The sequence below is a fragment of the Crocuta crocuta genome, unplaced genomic scaffold, assembly GCF_008692635.1.
Source record: "Crocuta crocuta isolate KB4526 unplaced genomic scaffold, BGI_CrCroc_1.0 scaffold44, whole genome shotgun sequence".
Classification (NCBI taxonomy): Eukaryota; Metazoa; Chordata; class Mammalia; order Carnivora; family Hyaenidae; genus Crocuta; species Crocuta crocuta.
This window is the reverse complement of record NW_027530179.1, coordinates 1,427,304-1,445,658: the sequence shown is the minus strand read 5'-3', so window position 1 is coordinate 1,445,658 and position 18,355 is coordinate 1,427,304. Positions and strand designations below refer to the sequence as shown.

At 40.3% G+C, this 18,355-nt stretch overlaps 1 protein-coding gene across 1 annotated transcript; it reads left to right on the top strand.

Moving 5' to 3' along the window:
- Nucleotides 1-477: 477 nt before the first annotated feature.
- Nucleotides 478-11,984, top strand: ADGRF4 (adhesion G protein-coupled receptor F4). The gene is made up of 8 exons (XM_077764772.1): nt 478-564; nt 1,711-1,765; nt 4,129-4,280; nt 5,014-5,265; nt 6,356-7,735; nt 9,858-9,930; nt 10,350-10,409; nt 11,953-11,984. The coding sequence occupies exons 1-8, from the start codon at nt 478-480 to the stop codon at nt 11,982-11,984; spliced, it is 2,091 nt and encodes a 696-aa protein (XP_077620898.1).
- The last annotated feature ends 6,371 nt before the right edge of the window (nt 11,985-18,355 follow it).

Sequence of the window (18,355 nt, the reverse complement as noted above, 5' to 3'; positions counted from 1 at the left end):
GTTGAACTCTTGGCTCCAGCACTGTTCATCTGAGTGAACTTAGCTCATAGTTGCTCAACGCTTTGTACCTTAGCTTCTCCCCGGATACAATGAAGATAGTAAAGACAGTGCTCAGAAGAGTGATTAACAAATAAAAGTTCTTGAGAAATGTTACTATTGCAGAAAATTGTAAATTAAATAATCAGAAACGATGTCTTGGTGAACATGCATCTTTCCTGATCCTTCCATCATTCCCGTGTATTTGTAGAAAAGTTAACATTTGAGAAAAAGGCTTTCTTTTTTCTTTTTTCCATGTGAGCTGACTTGAAAGTAGATATTGGTGTTCTTTCCTAGAGCAGGATGTTTTGGTGTGCACATCTCAGAGTACCCAGTAGGGTCACCCAGTGTTTTGTTAGTTGGCTAAGTTTTGTGTTGTTTGGCCCTATTAGCTGGATCCGCTTTCATTCTACTACAGGTGAAGATTCTAATGCGTGAAAAATGAAGTCCCAGGAAACGATGATTTGCTGTTTAATGTTATTTCTGGCCACAGAATGTTCTCACTATAGATCCAAGATCCACATCCAAGTAAGTTTGATCCGTGCTTATGTGGTCCCGTGAGAAATCTGTCAGTTCTCCCAGATGGCTAAATTTATGATAAATAATATGATTTAAAATAAATTTTCAAATGACTACAAGTTTAGTCTTGTCGATAGTTTTCTTTTGTTTGTTTTTAAAGGAAACAAAGAAATGTTGAGAGGCGAGGTGGCTGGGCCTTGCAACAGGATATTTGCAGGGTGTGACACAGAGCAACAGTAGAGCAGAAAATTGCTGTTTTCTATTCTATGTAGACAGCAGCCGTTGGGAGGAGGAAGTACTAGCTTGGCAACTACTGATTCAGCTCCAGACCTTAACTGTCCTTCTCATTAGCTGCACAAGTTGCTTTGTTCTGAGTCTTAATTGTCTTATCTATAACATAAAGGGTGTTTTTTCTCTTTTAGATGATTTTTGCAGCCCTTTATAGCTACAGAAGAGTTTGTGATTCTGTTATTGTCACCTGACAATTATTCCTAGCATCTACATATGTCTTTCTTTTGGGGATCTATGGTATCTGGTGGATCATCTTAGGTCCATTTCATAGTTACAGTTAATACAGATGGAGACCAGTTTAGTGTTATAATTGTTACATCTGTGTTCTCCCTGGGCACTTAAACTTCTCCAGGGCCCCTGGGTGGCTCAGTCGGTTGAGCATTGGACTCTTGCTTTCAGCTCAGGTCATGATCTCATGGTTTGTGAGATCAAGCTCTGCACTGGGCTTGTGCTGACAGTGCTGAGCCTGCTTGAGATTCTCTCTCTCTCTCTCTCTCTACCACTCCCCCATTTGCACTTTTTCTCTCTCTCAATATAAATAAGCTAAAAAAAATAAAGAGTAATGTTCATTGTGTAAAATAAAAAAACTTTCCAAAATATGTATTCAATCCACTAAGAGATTGACCTTCAGAGACCAAGAGACCACTGGCAAGGTTTAGCCCTCATAGAAAATAGTTTGCTCTTCGTCTGTGCTCACCTCTATGCTTCCCTCCTCAAGTTCCCACAATATCACATATGGACCTGGTCCAGTTTTCTGGCCTGTTGTCCTGAACATGTTTTCACTTCACATTGGCATGGAGCCTCTATGTTGAGATGAGAGAGAAGAGTCCAGTAAGAGGACCTTTGGGAATTTATGTTTTACAGGATGGAGATAAACATCAACATCCTGAAGGGAAACTCAAGACTGGAAGGATACAAGGTATGTGTCTACAGAATAGTCTTCTTCCATCTGGAGACTGGGCAGAGCGAGGGAAGAGCATGGAGATTGCCAAGCTTGTCACCAGACCACAAGCTTTCAACTAGAATAGCAGTCTCTAACAAGCTCTCATTGTTTACCAGTATTGATAGACTTTCTTACAATTGTACCATTATCCATGACATAGTCACTGATGCAGTTCAGCAAATATTCACATGTGTTCTAGAGTAGAAGGCATGTGTTCACTTTAAAACCCCTAAGGGAAATCTGAACTAATGAGCTAACAAGGCAGCAGAGGCAACAGGGCAGAATTCATTCCTTCTTCGTACAAAGATATTTTCAGGATGCTTAAGTGTACGTAACGCTCTGGTGCTGAGAAGTCTATTGAAGTGACGTAAGATAGGTATCGTGTTGGTGAGCCCGGTTTGTCCAAAGAAGTCAGAAATAAACTATGGAGATAATCATGATATGATAGTGAAAGCACGCGATTCTCACCCAAATAGTAGAGATATCTGGATTCTCCACAGACATGGCCAACTATACTTTTAGCCCAAATACATCTCTAAATAGATGTAAAATTGAGAAAAGAGAAGAAAGATATCTAACCTTCATTGAGTATTTATGACAACAGCGATCTAAGTGCTGGACAGGATACTATCTCCTTCGATGTTTGCAACAAGACTATGGCATTGCCTCTAAATTGTATGGGTAAAGAAATTGAGAAATGCTCAGCTTAAATAGCTTGCAAAACCAGATACAGTTGGGTAGGTGGTAAAGAAGAATGCAAACTTACTTGTTTCCTTTCTCCATGAATGGAGTCAACCACAGAGCTGTCCAAGCCACAAATATAGACACATCCCTTGACTCACAACCAATCAGTCACCATATCTTACTGATTTCAACACCTTACCAAGCTCCCATTATGATCTACCTTTTTTTATTCCACTACCACTATCCTAAGGCAATTCTTCCCAGGACTACTCCAACATCTTCATTCCTGGGCTCCCTGCCTCAAGTCAATCCACTTTACGCAGGGGCCAAATGAGGCCTGCCTCCAGGTTTTAGAAATAAAGTTTTATTGGAATACAGCTTTGCCCATTTATTTACATATTATCTTTGATTGCCTTCATGCCACAAGGGCAGAGCTAAGTAGTTTTGACAGAGACCACATAGCCTCCAAAGCTGAAAATATTTACTCTCTGGCTACAGTTGTCATTTAGCAATTAAAAATATGGAATGCCTCGTTAAACTTAAATATCAAACAATGAATGATATTACATGGGTCATATGTACATTAAAAACTTATTCATTGTTTAACTGAACGTTTTCAGTGGATCCCTGTTATTTGTGGATTCTGTATTTGCAAATTCTCTTGCTCCTTGAAATTTATTTGTAACCCCCCAATCTCTACTTACAATGCTTTCTGGATCATTCACAGACAGAAGAAAAATGAATTTGAGTTAGCTAAGGTGTCAGTTCTGAAACAAACAAGGTGGCTCTCTGCCTTCTTGTTCCAGCTCTCCTATTATAAACAAGTGTTCTTTTTGTGATGTATGTAGTGGCCTAGGTTTTGCCTTTTGTGCTTTTTGTTGGTGATTTTGTTGGTGATTGGTGCTGTTTAAAATGACTCCTGAGGGTAGTTCTGGTGTTCCCAAAAAGGCTATTGTGTACCTTAAGGAGTAAATGCACATGTTAGATAAGCTTTGCTCACATGCTGCTATGAGTTGTGGTGCTATTGGCTATGAGTTCAATGCTGATGAATCAACAACATAAATAAGATATCTTTAAATGGAAACACACAAAATGGGAGCTCCTATATTGACTGGTTGATGAAGCTCATAAGAACCTGTCTTGATTTCCCCTCATTTAGTGTTTGTGACAGCAGAACATAACTTTACTGCAAATAATGAGAATAGAGTGTATCTGAAAAATAAGATTAATATATAACTGGGCCTCCTGTATTTTATCTGGCAACTCTATCTGGTCCTTTACAGAGAATTTGACTGCCTACGTTATCGTTAATTATCTTTCAAAAACAAATCCAATCATGTTTTCTGGTAATCCCCATATTCACACAGAATTTAAGGTCCTTCCTGTCTTGCCCCCTGCTTATTTGTCCCATGCTCACGTCATGCTACTCTCCCCTCAGATGCTCTGAACCAGCCTTTCTGTATGACCTGTGATCCCTTCTCTCTATGTGTTGTTCTCTCTGCCTAGACATCAGCTTTGCAATCCACTTGGCAAGGCTTACTTGGTGCTGAGGACAATTCAATGTCACTTCCTCTGGAAAGGAATCTGCAAATCTCGGGAATGTTAGCCGCCTCTGTGAGAGTGCAGAAATGTTAACCCACCCTTTTCCTTTTCAGAGAAATGCCATGGACCTTGCTTCACTACTTCCAAATGCAGCCAACCCTGTGCTCAGCACTTTTGGGGAGAAATAGGATTTACATGTCATCAAAACGAGTGGCAAAAATCAACTGAAACGTGTACAAGCCTATCTGTGGAAACATTATTTAAGGTGATGTATTTGCATATTATTGGCTTCTAGAGCTAATTCCCCAGGAGGTGGTAGAAGCATTTTTCATGTGTTCTGTTCAGCCTGACAATAAATCTCAGATTTGGACTCGGGAAAATGGTGGGGTGGGTGAAATTTGTCTCCTCTCCTTCCTTACCCAAACTCTCCGATACTCTCCCCCCACCACCCCCTTCTTCTCCCTCTCAGCATCTTTTCTCAAAAATAGATCTGAAACTCATTCACACAACGGTGAATGCTTAGAGGTTCAAGTGTGAGCTCTACAGATGGATTTGTGTATACTTTCTCCTAATTAGTGAGCTCGAAACTTCTTGAAATTACAATTTAGCATTCTTTGTTTGACCTGCCAACTTCCAAAACCCATTCCTCCCCAATTCCATGTGACTCCCCTTTAAAAAAATCAAAAAGGCAAATTTTGTTTTTAGAATCTCACCACATCTCTGGAGAAAACTGTCTTGTTATCCTACTCAAGTTAAAATCACTGTCCTGGAAGCAATAGGTCAGTATCTGATCTCTGGAACAATTTTGGTGGAACCTCTTGTCTGAGCATGACTCTGCCTTCCTCTCTCCATCCTTCTCGACATTCACTTTTCAGGGCCACTTGCTTCTCTGTCTGTTTTTCCCCATGTGGCTTGTTGTGACTTTAGCTCGTTTACTCTGATATATGTTATGTTCTTAATCATTTTTGAACCAAGAAACTCTTTTTTTTTTTAAACAGGACTTCAATAGTGCATTACGCCTTTCCGTAGCTGCAGCATCCATCCCTCTGCATGTTCTAGACTTCCGAGCTCCAGAGCCCATGGACAGTGTAGCCCACGGAATCCGCAGGAACTGTCCAATTGATTATGCCTGCATAACTGATGTTGTGAAATCATCAGAAGCCACTTCTGGAAACATTGCATTTATAGTGGAGTTATTAAGAAATATTTCTACAGATTTGTCTGATAACGTTACCCGAGAGAAGATGAAGGTATCCTTTGTTCATTTCATTGAAAATATTGATAGGCTCCTATTTTTTTTAAGCCAAATCTTGCATTTTAACAGTTCCAAATGTACTTTTCAGGGTATGAAGTATGACAACCATGGCAACCATAACAATGAGAGGCATTTTATTCAGTCTTGTGTATTGATTCACTCTAGTTTATAGACGTTTTCGAGAAGTTAGAACATTTTTAATACGTGTTTTTGTAGAGAATTTTCTTTTTTTCTTTTTTGTTCCTTTTTATTTATTTTTGATATATAGAGACACAGAGCATGAGAGGGGAGAGTCAGAGAGAGAGGGAGACACAGAATCCAAAGCCGGCTCCTGGCTCCGAGCTGTCAGCACAGAGCCTGACACAGGGCTCGAAACCACAAACAATGAGATCGTGACCTGAACCTAAGTTGGGCACTTAACTGACTGAGCCACCCAGGCGCCCCTGTACAAACTATTTTCAAGAGAAGGTCACAAAAGGATGGCTGTGAACAAGACTGTGTCTACTCAGGTGTTGACCGGATTCCATTCTGTAGAACATAATTGTTTCAAAAAACATTAATGGAGATTTCATTTCTAAAGGGGAGATCTGTACATAGCAGATGTAGGAATTTTGGGTTAAACAAAATTAAGCAGGTTCCCTTAGGCCAGGACTTTTTAGAACTTTTCGTGTGTTAATGAAGTTTGGCCCTTCTTATAAGGGTAGACGATATTGGGATAGGACATGCAGCATTTCTCAAATTTAAGTTTTTATAGAATCTACCCCCAATTTCTTCCATTAAACAATCATTAATATCTCATGGGAATCTTGAGTTATAGAGAATGCAGTTTGGAAATGCTGCCGCAGGGACATAATAAAGCAAGTAAATGATACCTGTGATTTCTATCTGATTTTAATTATTGTATTACTTTTCTTCCCTCTCTGAAGTCTTATTAGCATGAAATTCTAATAAACAGTGAATTTAAAGAAAAATGTGTTAAATAAGATCAGATCATTTCATCTTTACAAATTTCAGATTTTAGAAATCGACTTTGTACAATAATGTGTAAGTCCATAGTGTAAATCTCCACTTTTTCTCCATTGCAGAGCTATAGTGAAGTGGCCAACCACATCCTCAACACAGCAGCCATTTCAAATTGGGCTTTCATTCCAGACAAAAATACCAGCTCAGAATTTTTGCAGTCAATGAATCTGTTTGCGAGGCAACTCCATGTCCACGATGATTCTGAGGACATTGTGGATGAGCTCTTCATTCAGGCAAAAACATTTCGCATCAACAATGATACCTTAGAGAAAAAGTTCAATTTCTCCATGAGCATGAACAATATGACAGAGGGTATCATAGGAATGATAGAAATTCCCAGGCAAGAGCTGTGGAAGTTGTCACCAAATGCATCCCAAGCCATCAGCATAGCTTTTCCCACCTTGGGGGCTATCCTGAGAGAAGTCCACCTGCAGAATGTGAGTCTTCCTAGACCTGTAAATGGTCTTGTCTTTTCAGTGATTTTACCAGAAAGATTGCAACAAGTCTTATTCACCTTCGAGAAGATCAATAAATCCCAGAATGCCAGGGCCCGGTGTGTTGGCTGGCACTCCAGGAAAAGGAGGTGGGATGAAAATGTGTGTGAAACCACATTGGAGATCGTGAACAAAGTAAAATGCCAGTGTAACTACACCAACATGGTGATGTCCTTTTCCATTCTCATGTCCCCCAAATCTATTGACAACAAAGTCCTGGACTACATCACCTGCATTGGGCTCAGCATCTCCATCTTTAGCTTGATTCTTTGCTTGATCATTGAAGCTGCTGTTTGGTCCCGCGTGGTTGTGACAGAGATCTCCTACATGCGTCACGTGTGCATCGTGAACATAGCTGTGTCGCTCCTGATTGCTAATGTGTGGTTCATCATAAACTCTAACTTTCACAAAAAGGCCCAGGACTCCAACTGGTGTGTTGCGCTGACATTTTTCAGCCACCTTTTCTACCTTTCTCTGTTTTTCTGGATGTTCTTCAAAGCACTGCTCATCATCTATGGGATATTAGTTGTTTTCCGTAGGATGATGAAGTCCCGCATGATGGCCATTGGCTTTGCCATCGGCTATGGGTGCCCGTTGGTCATTGCTGGTACTACAGTTGCTATTACAGTGCCAGAGAGAGGTTACATGAGATCCGATGCCTGTTGGCTTAACTGGGACAATACCAAAGCCCTTTTAGCATTTGCCATCCCAGCCTTGGTCATTGTGGCTGTGAACCTTGTGGTGGTTTTGGTTGTTGCTATCAACACTCAGAGGCCCTCTATTGGCAGTTCCAAGTCTCAGGATCTGGCCATAATTATGAGGATCAGCAAAAATGTTGCCATCCTTACCCCATTGCTGGGACTGACTTGGGGTTTTGGAATAGCCACACTTATTGAAGGTACTTCCTTGGTATTCCATATAATCTTTGCCCTGCTGAATGCTTTCCAGGTAAGTTCCAAGAGGTAGACCTATTTTTACTAATTATAATTATTAATTGTTTTACTTATAAGATATTTTAGTTCATAATTTGTTATTCTGACTATACAACAAGATATGACTATGATTTAAAAATATAGAATACAAAGTGGGGTTTTTTAAAAACTCCTTCTATGTCTTAGTGACATTTAGCTGTGGCCTCCCTTACTCTATTGATTGTCAAGTTGAATCTAGCTGATCAAGCTGGTTAGGTGGGCATCTCCTTACTTCTGTCCTCCCTGACCCACCTGTATCCCTCCTCAAGTTTCAATGTCAGAAGAAGTTTGCCTTCATTTATCAAAGACTAGTCTTTGGTCGAAGATGTGTGAGTTTACACTCACATATTATGCCTCAAAACAACCACCATTTTTTATCCTTTCTCAAGGAGTTTAGGAATTCAGTGAAACAGTCATTTTCCACACTATGAAGAGAGAACCCTTGCCGTTCTCTTTGAATATTAGCCAGAGAGGAGTTCTTATACCTCTTCCCTGCTTTCCCTGTGAAGTAAATGTAGGTTGTTACTAATGGAGATGGATCTCTCACATGTTGCCTGATCTTAGAGATGTCACTTTTCTCTGGGCCTTGACCTTCTCCTAGTAAGATAAGGATATGAATATAAAATCATCTATATCGTCTTTACCTTGCTTTAACCCCACTTGGCTTGGCAAAATTATTCCTCTAAAAATCGTTTTACTCTATGTTGGCTACCATGCGTGTGCTTTTGAGAAGCTGTCACTAGCCAAACTGTTTTTCAGGCCTATGAATAATAGCACATTTGGTAAGTTCATATCCTTAATCATGCTTTTAATCAGGGCTTGGCAAACTACGACCTGCTGCCCATTTTTGTAAACAATATTACTGGAAAAGAGCCATACTCATTTGTTTGCATGTTGCCTATGACTGCTTTTGAACTATGATGGCAGAGTTGAGTAGCTGTAACAGAAATTGTAGAGCCTTTAGAGCTTAAATATGCATTATCTGGGTTTTCACAGAAAAAAAAATTCCACCACTGCTTTAAATATATAACTATAACTGCTTAGCAAAGCAACAATGTATTCCCACAACGTGTCACTATTACCCTATTTAAAAATGTGATACAAGACAGAAAGCAGGCTTTTAAGAAATGCCAGCTCAGATCAATTATATACCTCACTCATACGTTCCTCAATAACTATGGAGAGCATTTCACTCTTTCCCTTGCATGGCTTTTAAAGAGAAACCTTTGACTAATGGGTTTTTTGGTTTTTTGTTCTTTGTTTTTGTTTTTTAAATCAAAAGCTCTTGGACTCATGTAAATCTCCCCAACTCTTGAAGTTACTTTGGTGACTAATGATCTCATTCTATTTTTTTCTTTTACTTTGCAACTTAATTAAACCCTTAAAGTTTTATTCTGTTTCTTTTTCAAAAGAAAAATACTGAAAAACTTTTAGGTAAATACACTCCAACTTTTCTTAGCAAGTTTTCCCTGTGACTCAAATTTAAAAATTTCAGTCTTCTGATTAGTGTTTCTTTGCCATGAAACTATCCTTAGAAACCCAGGCTTCCTTCCACTGTCATGGAAGGATCCAGAATTTTCTTAAACTTGAACTTCCACCATTTAAAAAAGGTTGACTATTGATTATTGTGACTTTGTAGGAAACCAAATATTTTAAACTTGAACAGACTCTGGTCTTTTATATCTCTGTAATTTTCTCACCAGCTCAGAGGCCCTGCTATTTCTTGAATTTTTCCAACTGAAATATAGGTTTCATTTCTCAAGACACCTTCTATGATTGTCACTGTGAACTACAAGATTCCATGTCATGTTGCTGTTATTATGAGTAAGATCAGCTACTTAATATTTGGAAAGAAAGTAAACAGATATAATAAAGTAGAAAGCACTCACTTCCACCTATAGCCATTCAATAAATATCAATAACTCTCATGCACATCTATGAAGGTGATCTTTCTTTGAGGTACAGTCACAGAAAATGCTTGCCAATGCATCTTTATCTGCGTCAGTAGAAGCTAAAGTTTCTAATATCCAATAACTCTCCTTGAATATATCTAGAAAAGTGAAATTAAAATGACAGTTGGGATATTGTCTCTCAAACAGTCCCTCATACTTTGGTTGAATTTTGCCACAGGGGTTTTTCATCTTGCTGTTTGGAACCATCATGGACCACAAGGTAATCTGGATTTGTTTCACTCACTGTAAGAATTTTCACACAGCTTAAGATAGCAGGGGATGAAGCAGCTTTGAGAAGAGAACCTAGTCCCTGGGGGTGAACTTATAGGGGTGCTCCAGGCATCAGCCAAGAGAAGGAAAGTAGAGAACTATACATCCTCATTTCCTGCACTTAATCAAGTCAACAGGAGGTAGTGTATGAGTGTATGTAGAAGAATAAAAACCATAATCAGAATTATAACTTTAATCCTAAATCCAATTATAACTACACCTCAGCTTCTATCCAAGTCTTATTATTGGCTAAGCACTATGCCAAGCCATCTGATGTTGCTTCTGCAAGGGCTATTGGTCTCAAAGTTCCAGGGAATGGGTATGGGTTTTGGGGATATTGTCATTTCCTCACTGTCTTTGCTTCTTCAGATAAGAGATGCTTTGCGGATGAGGATGTCTTCACTGAAGGGGAGATCAAGGGCGGCAGAGGTAAGCCTTCACTTTCAGTCCCAATACTTAATGGTCAGTGTCCTCAGCAGAGTCATGAAGAGACAAAAATTATAGCTTAGTATTCAGGATTTGTTAACAAAGAGAATTATTAGGGCATTCATTCATTCATTCATTCATTCATTCATTCATTCATTCCTTCACTTGACAAACTTGGAGTATCCGGCAAAAGCTTCACATCAGTAGAACACCCCTCTCAAGAGAATTTTCCACCGTGGATGTATTTCAACTTGGCATCTGGACCATTGAGATGGGATAACATGAAACCAGGATCGTAGACTCATAAAAGACTAGACCTGGGAAATGAGTTAGAAATGAGGCTCTAGTCCAACCTAGTCATTTCATAGGTAAGGAAACTGAGACCTAGAGTGCTTATGAGATTTGCCGGAAGCCACCAAGAAAATCACGAGGGTTAGTATGCTCCTTGCTCAAGACTCTTCAATAAGCCACATTCTTGGGTTGAAGTATATGTATATTGATCTTGAAGATGACTTTTGACCAACCTATATATCTTTCTTGTAAGGTACTAACTAAAATGACCATCATTGTTATATTAATTAGAAAGAAGCCATTTACTCAACCAACAGTTTCTTTTGTTTTTTCATTTTGAGTTTATTTAAAAAAAATTTTTTTATAAATAGTTTATTGTCNCTGATTTGCTCATTTTAGCAACTCTGACTGGTGTGAGGTGGTATCTAAGTATGGTTTGGATTTCTGTTTCCCTGATGAGGAGGGATGCTGAGCATCGTTTCATGTGTCTGTTGGCCATCTGGATGTCCTCTTTGGAGAAGTGTCTCTTCATATCTTCTGCCCATTTCTTCACTGGTCAACCAACAGTTTCTTAATAAGAGCTACTTTCTTAATAAACAAACAAAAACTTTCTGCACACATCAAGACTCAGCATTTACAGATAGCTACTATTGAGTGTGACTTTTGGTACCCTAGTTCATCAATTCTAAGATAGGCATTTTCCTCACCTTTTAACATTTCTAAAATTGGAATGTATCTTACAATCTGTGGCATGTCATGATTTAATTGGTAAGATTTTTTTCCTTTCTTTCTCTTTTTTTAAATTTTTTTAAAATGTTTTTTTTTAATTTTAGTTTTTGAGAGAGAGAGAGAGAGAAAGACAGAATATGAACAAGGGAAGGGCAGAGAGAGAGAGGGAGATACAGATTTGAAGCAGGTTCTAGGCTCTGAGCTGTCAGCATAGAGCCTGACATGGGGCTCGAACTCACAAACCGCGAGATCATGATCTAAACCAAAGTCAGATGCTTAACTGACTGAGCCACATAGGCTCCTCTTTCTTTTCTTTTCTTAATGGAACATAAAAATAATGATGTGGCTTACAATGTTAGGTTCAGTGAAATATGATAGTTTCATTCTGTGTAGTTGTGTCAGTTTGGGTACTTTTCATGTTTCCATTTTTGTATATTTACCTTGAGACAAACATATACATAAATATGAATACATTTTGTCAAGACCATTATTCACTGACATCAGTGTTGCTTTTTCCCCCATTTAGAATGCATCATTAAGCCCAACCAATGGATCTAAATTAATGAATCGGTGAAAATGAGAGGTGAGTATTAAAAACTCAAGGAGAAGCTTAGCTTGCAAGTTGTGACAAACTCCTTAATGCACCTTGTGAGCACACTATTGCCTAGGATGTGATGCAGGAGGGAGGTGGGAGGGAATAGGTGGATATATCTTTGAGAGATTGAAAACTTCTTCATTGCTCAGTGCATAAATGAAAATATGCATATATTTAAAACCTATGTCATCTCAGTTTATATGACCATATCTTTTTTTCCTAAAGTTTAAATTTTAGTTAGTTAACATGGGTGCCTGGGTGGCTGAGTCAGTTAAGCATCCAACTTCAGCTCATGTCATGATCTTGCCATTCACGAGTTCAAGCCCCATGTCAGGCCATCAGGATCTGTGCTGCCAGGTTAGGGCCTGGAACCTGCTTCAGATTCTGTGTCTCCCTCTCTCTCTGCCCCTCCCCCACTCAGGCTTTGTCTCTGTCTCAAAAATAAACATTAAAAAATTAAAATAAATTCTATTTAGTTAACATACAGTATCATATTAGTTTCAGGTGTACAATACTTTAATTCAGCACTTCCGTACACCACCCAGTCTCACACAACAAGTGCACTCCTTAATCCCCGTTGCCTATTTAGCCAATCCCTCCACCCACCTCCCCTCTGGTGACCCTCATTTTGTTATCTATAGTAAAGAGTCTGTTTCTTGGTTTGCCTTCCCCTCTCTCTTTTTCTCCCATTTGCTCTTTTGTTTCTTAAGTTATGAGTGAAATCATATGGTATTTGTCTCTCTCTGACTGACTTATTTTGCTTAGCATAATACTCTCTAGCTCCATCCACATCATTGCAAATGGCAAGATTTCATTCTTTTTTTTATGGCTGAGTAATATTCTGTCATCTATCTACCTATCTATCTTTCTATCTCATTTCTTTTTTATCCATTCATCAGTCAATGGACACGAGCTGTTTCCATAATTTGGCTATTGTAGATAATGCTGCTGTAAACATTGGGGTGCATGTGTCCCTTTGAGTTAGTATTTTTACATTCTTATATGACCAAATCTGAAGCATACTTTTCTGTCCTCAGTGAGAGGATGATATCATCACATCTGCACTGATATAGGATACACCCTTACTGTCTATAGCACTCACACACCTTAATTTCATCTTGTCAGTGAATGGTGACACTTACAATAACCTCACTGTCGAGAAGAAGACTTAATTGATTGAAATCACGAAGCAACAAAACTGTCTCTCCCTAATGAAGTTGGAGCCCAGAATCATCCCTAAGGGGATGTGGGTAGAACTGTAGCAAGTTAGCTGGTGTAACAGCCAACCTATGATACATATTTCTATACAGATGAAATTAAAGGAAAACAAATCTTAGGCATCCACAAAGGGCAATTAGTCACAAGGTGATAGCCAAAAGCCTGAGAGGTAGTAGCGGGATGTAGGCAAGGGTGATCAATCTTCGTATGGTTTTCATTGCCTTTGGACATTGATATAGATGAATCTCAGATTTTTTTTTAAACACCATCTGGCAGCAGGCACATCCCCTTCTACATTCATTCTCATAGCTGAGAATTGAACAATGGGGCAAAGCAAAAAGTTGGAACAATCGCATAGAATCATTCTAAGTTGGTAGGGCCATTAAGGGGCCTGCTGTGTCACAGGTCCTACAAAGCCGGTTGTACTGCTGTGCGACATTGGAGCAAAGTCCCAGGGAGTGGGAGGGGAAGAAAGAGGGCATTGTCATATACACTGACTGGCAGGTGTGGGTTGCCGGAAAAACACCACCATGTCATCCTTCGTTTATCAACCTCACATTTGGGTTTTTATATTAGAACTTTAAAGGGGGGAGGAGGGATATTGTAGAATTTTAAAAAGGTTCACTCTCCCACCTCTGCCCATTTCTTAGTCCAAAGAGCTCCTACATAGTGGAGCATTGCTATAACATTCTTGATTAGTCACTAATCAAGAGGTGACTCAGATGACCTGTAAAAGCTGACCTTTCCATTAAGGTCCCAGTTTTACCTGTTTTCCGAAGTTCATCAGATATCTCAAGGGGAGGAGGCTCTGCCTCCTGGGGGTACTAAATCCAGCCACCTGAGAGAAGAGAGGCATAGTTGAAGTCTAATCCCTAGCCAGTTGGGCATACCTGGTTGGCTGTAGTAGAATCCAAGATCTGGACTGCACTATTTCTTGGAATTATGGAGGTGCATGAAGCTTCCAAGGGTACTTGGAGGAAGTGTGTAGGAAGGAGATGGGAATGCATTAACAGCTCCCCAAAGAAAGCCTCAGCACAGGATTCTTTAACTTCTGTTTTTTGAACCTATAAGGTGGGAGATGAACGGAGGATTGTATTCTTTCAGTGTGTCCTCCACCGGTGGCCCTGTGCCTATTGAATTTTGTCAGTAATTGGAGCCGTGATTTTTAGATTTGGAGGGATGTGGAACCGGAAAGATCTGGAAGAGCAGCTGCCACTGGGGCAGACCTTCTTGGGGCCCTCACAAGTTAGAGGTCAAGGACAGGAAATTTACAATAAGTGAATGGAAACCTAGCAGAACTGGGTGTTCTTTCAGCAGACAGAGGGACTCCAGCCACGGGTTAAAGGCAGAATTACAGTTTAGCAACGCAAGGTGTTTGGTAAGCGCAAGTCAGATGGCAGCCCACGGCGGGGCCGAATCACAAGGGAAAAGGTAGTATTTCAGGCTTTAAATGAGAATACAAAATCAAAGAGTGATGAGTCTAAGGGGACAGGCAGAATTCCATTGTTGAAAAAGGGGGCGGGAAGTCATAATTGGCCTTGCAAAGATCTGAGACCCTGAGCCTGGGCGGAAGCTCCTCTTAGCCCACTGACCTCAGGTTTGATTGCTGTTGGAAATAAGGTTAGCAAAGTTTTGGCAGGAGGTCTTGAGGTCAGGGAAGGACCGCAGAGGTGTGGAAACCTGGCAGTTTGCTTCAGGTATAGAGTCTAATTGGGAAATCCCATCCTGGAGGTTGACCAAGGGAAAAACATTCTTACTGTGAAGCCACAGCTCCACAGCGCCCTCTGCTGTTCATACGAAGGGCAGGCCTTTGCTGTGACCCAAATGGAGCCTGTTTGACTCAGTGTTATTCCAGGGTCACCAGGAAGTCTCTTTGGTTCCTGTAAAATCTCTTCCACATATTTATTTATGCCTGAATTCACCTCAAAGGATGCAGAACTCTTCATTCCACAGTGGGAAATGAGACTGACTGAAAGAACAAATACCCCTAGAAAAGCAACACAGTTTTTCTATGTTAAGTTGTACATTCAGAGTAGCAGTCATTCCAGAGTCCAAACTTAGACAGCTGGAGAGGGAGAAAGGGCACGGGGCACCCAGCTGAGGGCTAAGGGAGCAGCATGGAGAAGACAGATGGTGCAGGAAAAAAATGAAGCTTGGCGGGGGGTGGGGGAAGGAATAGGCTTTGCTACTGTGTGACTTTGAGGAGATTGTCAATGCCTTGGTGCTTCTTACATGTATTATTATTATGTAATAATAATACATACCTCCCAAGATGGTTTCAGGATTCAATGAGCTAACATATTAAGGACTCAGAATAACTCCTGATTCAAATGATCAGTAAATGCCAGCTGTTCTTCCTGTTAACATAAGTTGCAACCGTTTTGCCCAGGTCACTCCATTCCTCATGGACGTTTCCTGTCTTGGACCGTTTGAGGTCCGACGTTTGAGGTCTGAGAGAGGGAGACTGGAAAGCAGGGAAAATCGTGATTCCCTGGAAGACTTTCTCTTCTTGCCAGGCGTGACACTTAAGCTGTCAGGGTGGAAATGTTTGCTGAGGAAAAAGTGAAAGTATCATTTGATGACGGGACTTGAAGGAAGTAGAACCACGGACTCTACCCATGACTTGCAAGAGCCTGGCTTCATGATCACCTTGGCAAGATTAAGTCAGCAAGCCATTTTCTGACCTCCCGGACGGACCAGCCTGAGGCTCTATCAGACATTGTCTGCTTTCAGTCCCAAGGCCTGCTCTGTGGCTCCATAGGCCCTGTCATCATCATTCTGGAAGGATCCTGGGCACTTTGGGGGACGGGAGTTAGATCAAATTTTGGAAGTAGGGGGTGGGCATGGGCGTGGAGCGTGGGGTGGCGGCAGAAGTACCGAAGTACTTTGGAAACAGTTAAGTCATGGTAGGTTTCCTAAAGATAGGAAACAGAGGCAAAATAAAAGGACTTTTCAATGTGTTTATTATTTTAGTTCTATTTTAGACCTTGAGTAAAATAGTTTAACTGTAGGACTTTAGTTTCCTCATTTGTGAAACTTAAAAAATATTCTTATAGGTATTATTATTTGTGTGTGTGTGTGTGTGTGTGTGTGTGAGACAGAGAGAGAGTATTTAAACCCCTATACATAAAAAAGATTCTGGTTGTACTTTAGAAATAAAAATAAAAACATTTACTTTTCACAACTTGCTCATGTGTGAATTCACTCAAGGTAGATGGGCCCAAAGGTGCCACAATATTCTTGGGCATCAAACCTTTTATCAGTCAACCTCAGCCCTTTGGTCAGACCCATAAGAGACCCGGGAATGTAATCCTACCATATACTTATAAGGTGATAAGCCAGAAATATCTGGCAAACTAAACTATTGTTTTTAAGACATGTTCAGTGATATTTCTATTGCCCATTTGGTTTTTTTTTAATTTTTAAAAATGTTTTATTTGTTTTTGTGAGAGAGATAGAGACAGCATGAGCAGGGGAGGGTCAGAGAGAGAGGGAGACACAGAATCTGAAACAGGCTCCAGGCTCTGAGCTGTCAGCGCAGAGCATGACACGGGACTCGAACCCACGAACCGTGAGATCACGACCTGAGCCGAAGTCTGGTGCTTAACCAACTGAGCCACCCAGGCACCCCCCATTTGGTTTTAAACAGCCAACTAGTCAGTAGTTCTGAAGATGGCCACATGGGCATGAGTAGTGCAATTTGGCCAACGCAGAAGTCATATAACAGCCTTCTAAGTCACTGCTTTTCCACAAAACAAAACACACACAAACAAGCACCTCTTTGCAGGCTTGCTTTCAGAACCAATAGTGTTGGTAGTTTGGAAATAAGACACAGACTGGTTTCAAATCAAACAGCAATTATTTTAGTGATGAAAAATCTCAGTCAATTGGGAATTGTGCCCCTCTCTTGAAATAAAAATAAATTATTCACAATGAGAGGCATGAATTTAACTTCAAGATTTATAAAATTTCCTGAATATTAATTTATTGACATTTCCTTTTGGACTCTAGCCACTAGGGAAACAATTTTAATTCTCTTAACCCCCGCGAGATTTAGAAATTCCAGAGCTTTATGTAATTCCAAGCCAAATAATTGCCTTTAGTTTGGTATATTCATTTGGTATTGTGTCAAGGTCAAATTGATGATGTCCTCATGATAGTAGCATTTAATCTCCTTTCCCCCCACTGTTTTCCCAAGCTCTCCATCATTTTAGAGGCACTGTGGTACTGAGGAGCCAGTTCTACAATAACAGAACACATGAATTTCTAAAAATCACCACACTATGCAAAACTGGCAATAAAACCCACATAACTTATGGGAAACATGAGATTCGGGATAATATGCCAACATCCAAGCATGAATCTTAGGCAGAAACATCTTAGCCCTGAGCAACTCCTCTTGAAGACAAATTTTTCTCCTAGGAATTTTCCCTTCCTGGTAATGCTCATCTTTGAACACAGCTCAGTAACTACATGGTTTTACTTCCACTGAGAAATCCATTTTTCAACTGCATTCTGTGGCCAGGTGATATTTTACCATCTCTTCCCACCTTCCCAAATCCCATTCATTTCATTGAGAGGTGTGCCTGAAAGTCTGCATGACAAACAGAAGAGGTGCCTTTTACTTGGTGTTTGCTTTCCCATGTCAGCTCTTCAAAAGGTAGCAGTCTGCCCAGGGACTGGCGCCTTGGTTTCCAGAGAGATACAGAATCTCTGGGAGACAGTCAGTCAAGGAGTGGCACTCAAAGAGGTAACCAGAGAATGGAACTCATATCCTGCCCCTTTTCTCTTAACTTCCTTTGGGAGGGGGTGTAATAAGATTAAAGAGCCCTTAGTGCAGGACCTGAGGAGCCAGCAGAGGAAAGATTTTAGCTGATAAAACACATGGAAAATGTTGAAACTCATTAAACAGGAAACAATCAAGGTACAGAAGACATTTTAAGACAGTGGATATAACCTTTGTTCAGACACATGCGTGGGCTGTGACCATCTGGGGGTAAGGACTGTAAGTATCTCAGCCTTTGGCCTGGTCAGTTTTGGATAGAATAGGTGTGGGTTGGGGCTCTGTGCTACCTTTATGCATATGCAGGGAGGACAAGGGAAAAAAAGACAGGTT

Coding starts and splice junctions, on each gene's coding strand:
- ADGRF4 (XM_077764772.1), top strand. CDS start 478: ATGAAGTCCCAGGAAACGATGATTTGCTGTTTAATGTTATTTCTGGCC. Junction 565..1,710: donor GATCCAAGATCCACATCCAA/GTAAGTTTGATC, acceptor TATGTTTTACAG/GATGGAGATAAACATCAACA. Junction 7,736..9,857: donor CCCTGCTGAATGCTTTCCAG/GTAAGTTCCAAG, acceptor TCTCTCAAACAG/TCCCTCATACTTTGGTTGAA.